The 11,220-nt window shown below is 41.8% G+C and overlaps 1 protein-coding gene across 1 annotated transcript in view; it reads left to right on the top strand.

The window, feature by feature from the left end:
* Positions 1-1,818: 1,818 nt before the first annotated feature.
* The window catches only part of LOC311106086 (protein Aster-B-like), a gene marked incomplete at its 5' end in the record, with an annotated part of 124,933 nt that continues 115,531 nt past the window's right edge, over positions 1,819-11,220 (top strand). Inside the window, one exon of the mRNA XM_084148389.1 lies at positions 1,819-2,241. Coding sequence (XP_084004515.1) covers positions 1,819-2,241 — 423 coding nt within the window. The remainder of the gene's footprint in view (positions 2,242-11,220) is intronic.

Raw genomic sequence — 11,220 nt, 5'->3', positions numbered from 1 at the left:
TTACCTGTATATCCTCAGTGGGTTGGTTCAACAAAGAAGTCTGCTTTAGTGGTTATTTCTACCCACGCTGTCTCTTCACACTGTTTATAAAGAGGCCATGGATCAGGCTTGTTGACACATAAAACTGTTAGTGTTGTTGACACATGAACCTGTTAGTGTTGTTGACACATACAACCATTTTAGTGTGTGAAAGAGGACATGAAACCTGCCTGTTAGAGTGTGTGGTAGAGGACATGAAACCTGCCTGCTCCGTACACTAACAATGGAAGGCTAGAGCTCCATTCTGCAGTAACAGGTTGTCAGTTCATCAGAGCCAAGTGTTTTTCTCTTTCATAGTAATTGTCTTCTTCAGACCCCCATGTTTCAGATATTTGCACTTTCCCCATGACAATATCACTTACCCATCACACAGTTTAACAAATACATTTAATCTGCTACTTAAATAATGTGATAGTCAATGTGTCTTTGGGCCTATGTACCGCACATGTCACGATGGGTATGAACATATAGGTCTACAATTACCTCTGCATTTGTACAGTGAAATGCAGACTTGAGCATATGGCTAGTGGTTTAAAAGTGATCTTATTGGTTACTGTTCTCTGAGTCAGTAAGGTGTATGGTGGTGGACTCAGACAGTGGAGACACAGAGTATCACTGCCTGCTAACAGCATTAAATGCATTACATGGACATACCAGTCTAAGGACAGGTTAGTGTAAATGAGAAAGTGTGTGTGTGTGTGTGTGTGTGTGTGTGTGTGTGTGTGTGTGTGTGTGTCTACATATTTATTTGTGTGTGTTTTCCGTCTGTGTTTATTGTCTTTCCTGGGTGCATGTTTTTGTGTGTGAGTGGGTGTGCGTGTGTTTGTGTGTGTGTGTCTGCTTTGCTGTGTCATCGCCCTCAGCCTTGCCTGTACCTAGCACCCCTATCACCTCCCTCTAACCTGTAGGAAGTGTCTGTGCGGAGCAAGAGAAGACAGCAGGACACTGGCACTCCAGACGACGGACTGCAAAAGCCTACCCAACCTACAACACAGGCATGGGACAGTAACCAACCACCCTGGAGCATACAGTACAGAGCTCATGTTATCGGTCAACTTCAAGACTGGAGTGTTGCTGGTTCTTGGAGACTTCCTGTCTAGCATTGGTAGAAGCAGACAGTCAGCCCTGGCAGCCAGTAGTGGACAGTAGGCAGGCAGCGAGCAGAGAGCGAGAGAGAACTGTGAATGTGTAAGTGTGTAACTGGGCCTGCCAGTCCCGGGGGAGAGCAGAGGAGTACTGTTACACTCCCTGACAGACCTTATACATGTTTAATCTGCTCCTTGGAGAACAGATACCCCCTTTGTTGTCTAATCCAGCCCTCTCTCCTGGCCCGAGACGCTGCTGCAAACCGCTAGCCTCACCGTCGCCCGACGACCAGCAACAGCCACACATCTCCCTACAGCTGAGGACCAGGCCAGGCCCAGGGTATCTGAAGGGCTCACCTCCTCACCTGTCAGGCCATGCACAGGGACATGGAGTATGCTAACCTTGAAAACCAGTGGTAAGGAACCAGAAGAGTATATAAGGCTATATGAGAGATCAGTAAATGTAGACGACCCAGGATTTTTAAGTGTCTCTGTGCTGTTGGAGCATCTTGGCACCTGACTCTCAACATCCAGCTACCGCATCAGCTTCCGCCAACTACAGCTCCCAGCAAGCCTGCCAACTACTAAAACGGCGAACCAGCCAGCACTTCTCCTTCAATATCCACCGTCCTAGTAGCAGTCTGAGTGGGAGTGTGATTGTGTTTTTCTGTGTATGTGAGTCTGAGCCTCGACCATGAACGAGAACTTACAGCCCCCATCGCTCCAGGTGAGTGTCCCCCGTGATGCCCCTGCCTACTCGGATGGGGGGAACGGCGGGGTCTCGGAAGGTCCTGTGTGGTCAAGCTCGTCCACCCCAACGCTACGACGCAAGCGCTTTAAGATGCGGCGCATGAAGAACGTGCCCAGCGAGAGGGAGAGGGAGAAGGAGAATGACAGGGGCAGGCTGGTGAATAGGTGGCTAGCCTCCACCCGATCCCACTCGGGCTCCAAGGAGTACCTGCAGCTGCCCTCCATCGAGATCACCCCGTCCAGTGACGAGGATGGGGCCACCTGGTCCAACTGCTCTACGCCCAGCGCCTCACCCCGACGCAAGCGCTTCCTGCTCCGCAAGTGGCTGAGGGTGAGAGAGAAGAAGGAGCACACCGGCAGCGAGAGCAGGTTGGTATGGAGTATTAACTCCCACAAACTTAAACTCTTCTCCTTTCTTTCCTCCTGTCTCCCCCTTAAACCCTTCATGCTACTTTGAGCCTGCTGTCACTGTCCACTAACGTTTTGGCCAGTACTAAAACTAACAGAAAGAACAAGGTCCTTGTCATGTTAGAATGTCTGTTTTTTTTTATTGAGCTGTAAGATTGAATAAGAATCAAATGTTTATGATTGTGAGGCAGCAGCCTGCTGCTCATTGCATTCAACATTATAGCTGAAGTTGAAGCTTGTTTTTAACACACCACGAGGCAGGAACAAAAGCTGTCAGTTATAGCGCCTCGATGCAGCATTCAAATGCACCATAACCTAGAGGTGACAAAATCGTTCAGAAAGTCCCTGCTGAACTGCACATAGACGTATTTAGAGAACACAGAGGCCTAGGGTCAGTGGATTCATGTTTGACTGCAGCCTAGTGATTTGGTTACTGTGCATTTCCATGTAAAAAGCCCCATGAGCACTAGTTTAAAGTTGTATTGTTACATGCACAGGACACAGCAGGTGTAAAACAGTGGAATGCTTAAAGTGGAATGCTTATCCTCTACGGGATCGGTGTCCCGTATACAGGACGGTTGAGCTAATGTGCGCTAATGTGATTAGCATGACTGTTGCAAGTAACAGCAAACTTTCCAGGACATAGACATGTCTTATATGGGGAGAAAGCTTAAATTCTTGTTAATCTAACTGCATTGTCCAAATTACAGTAGCTTTTACAGTGAAAAAAGACCATGCTATTGTTTGAGGAAAGTGCACAACAACAAAAAACTTATCACAGCAACTGGTTTGATACATTCACCTTTGAAGGTAAATAATGTACTTACATTCAGTAATCTTGCTCTGATTTGTCATCCTAAGGGTCCCAGAGATAAAATGTAGCATCGTTTTGTTTTATCAAATCCATTTTTATATTGAAATGTAGGAACTGGGTTCTACAGTTTGAACCCCTGCTGTCTCTGGCTCCGAACCCACCCCACCCGGCCATCTAGATGTGTGAAAGTTAGTGTATAAGCTAATGAATAATAATAATAATAATAATAATAATAATATTATGCCATTTAGCAGACGCTTTTATCCAAAGCGACTTACAGTTATGATCCATCATGTATGACATTCCTGGGAGTGTGTAAACTTACATTTTGTATTGCCATATCATTTGTGTATGTTCTCTATAGTTACAGTTGAAGTCGGAAGTTTACATACATTTTAGCCAAACACATTTAACCTCAGTTTTTCACAATTCCTGACATTTAATCCTAGTAAAAATTCCCTGTCTTAGGTCAGTTAGGATCACCACTTTATTTTAAGAATGTGAAATGTCAGAATAATAGTAGAGAGAATGATTTATTTCAGCTTTCATTTCTTTCATCACATTCCCAGTGGGTCAGAGGTTTACATACACTCAATTAGTATTTGGTAGCATTGACTTTAAATTGTTAAACTTGGGTCAAACGTTTCGGGTAGCCTTTCACAAGCTTCCCACAATAAGTTGGGTGAATTTTGGCCCATTCCTCCTGACAGAGCTGGTGTAACTGAGTCAGGTTTGTAGGCCTCCTTGCTCGCACACGCTTTTTCAGTTCTGTCCACAAATGTTCTATAGGATTGAGGTCAGGGCTTTGTGATGGCCACTCCAATACCTTGACTTTGTTGTCCTTAAGCCATTTTGCCAAAACTTTGGAAGTATGCTTGGAGTCATTGTCCATTTGGAAGACCGATTTGCGACCAAGCTTTAACTTCCTGACTGATGTCTTGAGATGTTGCTTCAATATATCCACATCATTTTCCTTCCTCATGATGCCATCTATTTTGTGAAGTGCACCAGTCCCTCCTGCAGCAAAGCACCCCATCACAGCATGATGCTGCCACCCCCGTGCTTCACGGTTGAGATGGTGTTCTTCGGCTTGCAAGCATCCCCTCTTTTCCTCCAAACATAACGATGGTCATTATGGCCAAACAGTTCTATTTTTGTTTCATCGCACGGGGGTGGCAGCATCATGCTGTGATGGGGTGCTTTCAAAATGATATGGATATATTGAAGCAACATCTCTAGACATCAGTCAAGAAGTTAAAGCTTGGTCGCAAATCGGACTTCCAAAAGGACAATGACCCCAAGCATACTTTCAAAGTTGTGGCAAAATGGCTTAAGGACAACAATGTCAAGGTAATGGAGTGGCCATCACAAAGCCCTGACCTCAAACCTATAGAAAATGTGTGGGCAGAACTGAAAAAACGTGTGCGAGCAAGGAGGCCTACAAACCTGACTCAGTTACACCAGCTCTGTCAGGAGGAATGGGCCAAAATTCACCCAACTTATTGTGGGAAGCTTGTGGAAGGCTACCCGACACGTTTGACCCAAGTTAAACAATTTAAAGGCAATGCTACCAAATACTAATTGAGTGTGTGTAAACTTCTGACCCACTGGGAATGTGAAGAAAGAAATAAAAGCTGAAATAAATCATACTCTCTACTATTATTCTGACATTTCACATTCTTAAAATAAAGTGGTGATCCTAACTGACCTAAGAGGGAATTTTTACTAGGATTAAATGTCAGGAATTGTGAAAAACTGAGTTTAAATGTATTTGGCGAAGGTGTATGTAAACTTCCGACTTCAACTATATACACTGCTCAAAAAAATTAAGGGAACACTTAAACAACACAATGTAACTCCAAGTCAATCACACTTCTGTGAAATCAAACTGTCCACTTAGGAAGCAACACTGATTGACAATACATTTCACATGATGTTGTGCATATGGAATAGACAACAGGTGGAAATTATAGGCAATTAGCAAGACACCCCCAAGAAAGGACTGGTTTTGCAGGTGGAGACCACAGACCACTTCTCAGTTCCTATGCTTCCTGGCTGATGTTTTGGTCACTTTTGAATGCTGGCTGTGCTTTCACTCTAGTGGTAGCATGAGACGGAGTCTACAACCCACACAAGTGGCTCAGGTAGTGCAGCTCATCCAGGATGGCACATCAATGTGAGCTGTGGCAAGAAGGTTTGCTGTGTCTGTCAGCGTAGTGTCCAGAGCATGGAGGCGCTACCAGGAGACAGGCCAGTACATCAGGAGACGTGGAGGAGGCCGTAGTAGGGCAACAACCCAGCAGCAGGACTGCTACCTCTGCCTTTGTGCAAGGACGAGCAGGAGGAGCACTGCCAGAGCCCTGCAAAATGACCTCCAGCAGGCCACAAATGTGCATGTGTCTGCTCAAACGGTCAGAAACAGACTCCATGAGGGTGGTATGAGGGCCCGACGTCCACAGGTGGGGGTTGTGCTTACAGCCCAACACCGTGCAGGACGTTTGGCATTTGCCAGAGAACACCAAGATTGGCAAATTCGCCACTGGCGCCCTGTGCTCTTCACAGATGAAAGCAGGTTCACACTGAGCACATGTGACAGACGTGACAGAGTCTGGAGACGCCGTGGAGAACGTTCTGCTGCCTGCAACATCCTCCAGCATGACCGGTTTGGTGGTGGGTCAGTCATGGTGTGGGGTGGCATTTCTTTGGGGGGCCGCACAGCCCTCCATGTGCTCGCCAGAGGTAGCCTGACTGCCATTAGGTACCAAGATGAGATCCTCAGACCCCTTGTGAGACCATATGCTGGTGCAGTTGGCCCTGGGTTCCTCCTAATGCAAGACAATACTAGACCTCATGTGGCTGGAGTGTGTCAGCAGTTCCTGCAAGAGGAAGGCATTGATGCTATGGACTGGCCCGCCCGTTCCCCAGACCTGAATCCAATTGAGCACATCTGGGACATCATGTCTCGCTCCATCCACCAACGCCACGTTGCACCACAGACTGTCCAGGAGTTGGCGGATGCTTTAGTCCAGGTCTGGGAGGAGATCCCTCAGGAGACCATCCACCACCTCATCAGGAGCATGCCCAGGCGTTGTAGGGAGGTCATACAGGCACGTGGAGGCCACACTAACTATTCAGCCTCATTTTGACTTGTTTTAAGGACATTACATCAAAGTTGGATCAGCCTGTAGTGTGGTTTTCCACTTTAATTTTGAGGGTGACTCCAAATCCAGACCTCCATGGGTTGATACATTTGATTTCCATTGATCATTTTTGTGTGATTTTGTTGTCAGCACATTCAACTATGTAAAGAAAAAAGTATTTAATACAATTATTTCATTCATTCAGATCTAGGATGTGTTATTTTAGTGTTCCCATTATTTTTTTGAGCAGTGTATATATATATTCACATACATACATACAGTGGGGAGAACAAGTATTTGATACACTGCCGATTTCGCAGGTTTTCCTACTTACAAAGCATGTAGAGGTCTGTAATTTTTATCATAGGTACACTTCAACTATGAGAGGTGGAATCTAAAACAAAAATCCAGAAAATCACATTGTATGATTTTTAAGTAATTAATTTGCATGGCACCTGTTTGAACTTGTTATCAGTATAAACGACACCTGTTCACAACCTCAAACAGTCACACTCCAAACTCCACTATGGCCAAGACCAAAGAGCTGTCAAAGGACACCAGAAACAAAATTGTAGACCTGCACCAGGCTGCGAAGACTGAATCTGCAATAGGTAAGCAGCTTGGTTTGAAGAAATCAACTGTGGGAGCAATTATTAGGAAATGGAAGACATACAAGACCACTGATAATCTCCCTCGATCTGGGGCTCCATGCAAGATCTCACCCCGTGGGGTCAAAATGATCACAAGAACTGTGAGCAAAAATCCCAAAACCACACGGGGAGACCTAGTGAATGACCTGCAGAGAGCTGGGACCAAAGTAGCAAAGCCTACCATCAGTAACACACTACGCCGCCAGGGACTCAAATCCTGCAATGCCAGACGTGTCCCCCTGCTTAAGCCAGTACATGTCCAGGCCCGTCTGAAGTTTGCTAGAGTGCATTTGGATGATCCAGAAGAGGATTGGGAGAATGTCATATGGTCAGATGAAACCAAAATATAACTTGTTGGTAAAAACTCAACTCGTCGTGTTTGGAGGACAAAGAATGCTGAGTTGCATCCAAAGAACACCATACCTACTGTGAAGCATGGGGGTGGAAACATCATGCTTTGGGGCTGTTTTTCTGCAAAGGGACCAGGACGACCGATCCGTGTAAAGGAAAGAATGAATGGGGCCATGTATCGTGAGATTTTGAGTGAAAACCTCCTTCCATCAGCAAGGGCATTGAAGATGAAACGTGGCTGGGTCTTTCAGCATGACAATGGTCCCAAACACACCGCCCGGGCGTCTTTTTAAGTGGGAGAACTTGCACAATTGGTGGCTGACTAAATACTTTTTTTCCCCACTGTACACATACGTATCCTTAAAAAATATATATTTACCTTTATCACTTTCCAACCCCACCACCCCTTCCCTAATTGGAGTAAACTAATGAACAACAATGCTTAGGCCTCTACTTCCAGCTAATATATACTATATACATTTTATGGACACAGTCAATTTTACATTAATTCTATTTTGTTTGTTTTTCCTCCTGAACTTCCTCTACCCTCAACCTCTCCAATCATTTCATCCGGTTTGCTTCTATATGCCATATCTTTCTAACTGTGCACTTTCACAAAAGCTCTCAACCTGTAACCTATATACTTATTATGGACACAGTATGCTTACATTATTAGTTATCTTGTTGTTATTAGTTGTTGTTAGTTGTTAATAGTCCCATCCTTCAAATCCATTCAACACCACCCATCTATCTCTTAACACCATCCATATTGGATTTCTATTTGCCATATATTTTTCAACTGTACTGTGATGTTTTACAAAAGTTCTGAACCTTTCTATTCTCATTGTTTCTACAGATTGTAAATTGAAAATAAACATTTTTGCTAAAAGTATTATAATATTATTGATCGATTGACTATGAGTTTTCAGATCACCCAGTAATGCTATCTGCAGGGGTTAGCTCCAGGTAAATATTGCAATCCTTTAGCCATTCCTGGACCTGTGTCCAAAAACAAGCTAAAAATGGACAGTACCAAAACAAATGATCTAATGGTTCTGTCTCTTCACAGCAAAATCTGCAGAGCTGGGAAGATTGTATCCCCCATATAAATAACATTCTATTGGTAGCAAGAATTTTATATAATAATTTTAATTGAAAAATTATAAGTTTTGAATCCGGTGTCGTTTTACGTATCAGTTCATGAACACTATGCCATGGGATTGGTACGTCAACAATCTCTTCCCAACTATTTTTCAATCTATATGGGATGGCTGTCAATCTTTTGGTCCTTAAATGAAACTGGTATACTTTTTTATTTATCACAGTTTTCTTTAACCAGTTATGTTCTTTAATGCAAGGCCGACAGACAAGTTCCTTACTTTTTCCCCCTTCCACTTTCCTCTTCCATTTTTGCCGTAATGCTGCAATTATTTGGTTGTAATTTAGGGTAGAGCAGACATTTCCATATGTTTTTGTTAGCTGCATGTGCGACAACTCCACCAGTCCTACCGATGATATAATTTACGAAGATTATACCTTTTTTAAACATTTTGTCCAAAGAAAATGTTTTTTTAATCAATTAGTATATTTGAGTTTAACCACAATATTTGTTGCATTATTTGTTCTGTTGTTTCTGGAGGATTAAATTGAAATTGCAACCAACTTTCTATGGCTTGTTTTAGAAATAGTGATATGTGGGAGATGATTTCCTTTTCAAATAACTGAAAGTGAGAGGTTGTAATCTGAATAAAGGGAAAAAGGCCATTCTTGAACATTGGGTGAGACAATCTTACTAATTTGCTAGAGAACTGGGGTGGCAGGTAGCTTAGTGGTTAAGAGCATTGTGCCAGTAACCGAAAGGTCGCTGGTTCTTATCCCCGAGCCGACTAGATGAAAAATCTGTCGATGTGCCCTTGAGCAAGGCATTTAACCCTAATTGCTCTGGATAAGAGCATCTGCTAAATAACAAACAAAAAAACATTTTGGATATAAGTATAATTTTTGTATGATTGAAGCTTTTAGTGATAGGTCTAATGCTTTAATATTTAATAATTTCTGTCCTCCGAATTCATATTCATTATATAAATAGGCCCTTTTAATTTTGTCTGGCTTGTCGTTCCAAATAAAATGGAATAATTTTTTCTCATATAATTTAAAAAACTGTTCGCTAGACGTAGGCAAGACCATAAGCAAATAGGTAAACTGGGATAATACTAAAGTTAATCAGGGTGATTTTCCCACAAATTGAAGGTATTTACCTTTCCATGGTAGCAAGATCTTATCTATTTTTGCTAACTTTCTATTAATATGTATTGGAGTGAGATCACTAACCTCCTGAGTGGCGCAGTGGTCTAAGGCACTGCATCGCAGTGCTAGCTGTGCCACTAGAGATCCTGGTTCGAATCCAGGCTCTTGAACATTGGGTAAAACAATCTTACTAATTTGCTAGAGAACCAGTTCGGATTTAAGTATGACTGAAGCTTTTAGTGATAGGTTAATATTTAATAATTTCTGTCCTCTGAATTCATATTCATTATATAAATAGGCCCGTTTAATTTTGTCTGTCTTGCCGTTCCAAATAAAATGGAATATTTTTTCCTCAAATAATTAAAAAAACTGTCCGCTAGGCGTAGGCAAGACCAAAAGCAAATGGGTAAACTGGGATAATACTAAATAGTTAATCAGGGTGATTTTTCCACAAATTGACAGGTATTTACCTTTCCATGGTAGCAAGATCTTATCTATTTTTGCTAACTTTCTATTAAAATTAATTGGAGTGAGATCATTTATTTCATTTGGGATATGTATTCCGAGTATATCCACATCATCATCAGACCATTTTATCGGTAAACTACATGGTAATGTAAAAAATTGTATTTCTTAGTGATCCAATACGTAATATAGTACATTTATCATAATTTGGTTGTAATCCAGAGAGGTTAGAAAATGTATCTAGATCCTCTATGAGGCTGTGGAGGGATTCAAGTTGTGGATTTAAAAGAAAACATGAATCATCAGCGTACAATGACACTTTTGTTTTTAAGCCCTGGATTTCTAATCCCTTGATATTATTGTTGGATCTGATTTTAATAGCTAACATCTCGATGGCCATAATAAATAGATATGCCGATAGTGGACAACCTTGTTTCACTCCTCTTGACAGTTTTAAACTTTCTGAGAAATAGCCGTTATTTACTATTTTACACCTAGGGTTACTATACATGATTTTAACCCATTTTATAAGAGATTCTCCTAAATGGAAATGCTCCAGGCATTTATATATAAACCCCAGTCGTACTTTATCAAATGCCTATTCGAAGTCTGCTATGAATAGCAGGCCTGGTTTCCCAGATTTGTCATAGTGTTCTATTGTTTCCCGTACTTGTCTTATATTATCTCCAATGTATATTCCATGTAAAAAACCTGTCTGATTAGAATGAATAATGTCCGACAATACCTTTTTTATTCTATGCGCTATACATTTTGCTAGAATTTTTGCATCACAACACTGAAGTGTAAGGGGCCTCAAATTTTTTTAATGGACTGGATCTTTATATTTTCCACCTGCATCCTGTTTCAGTAGTTATGAAATCAGACCTTCTTCTTGAGTGTCTGATAATCTACCATTTACATAGGAGTGGTTAAAACATGCTAATAACGGTCCTCTGAGTATATCAAAAAAGGTTTGGTATACACAAATGCTTTGTTTGTAAATTATGTCTGAGTGTTGGAGTGTGCCCCTGGCTATCCGTAAATAAATAAACAAGAAAATGGTGCTGTCTGGTTTGCTTAATATAAGGAATTTTTTAATTGTTATACTTTTACTTTTGATACTTAAGTACATTGTATCAATTACATTTACTTTTTATACTTAAGTATGTTTAAAACCAAATACTTTAAGACTTTTACTCAAGTAGTTTTTTACTGGGTGACTTTCACTTTTACTTGAGTTATTTTCAATTAACGTATCTTTACTTTTACTC

Source organism: Coregonus lavaretus (assembly GCF_964263955.1).
Source record: "Coregonus lavaretus genome assembly, chromosome: 30".
Taxonomy (NCBI): domain Eukaryota; kingdom Metazoa; phylum Chordata; class Actinopteri; order Salmoniformes; family Salmonidae; genus Coregonus; species Coregonus lavaretus.
Note: the sequence above shows the minus strand (reverse complement) of the source record. Positions and strands in the feature narration are given on the sequence as shown.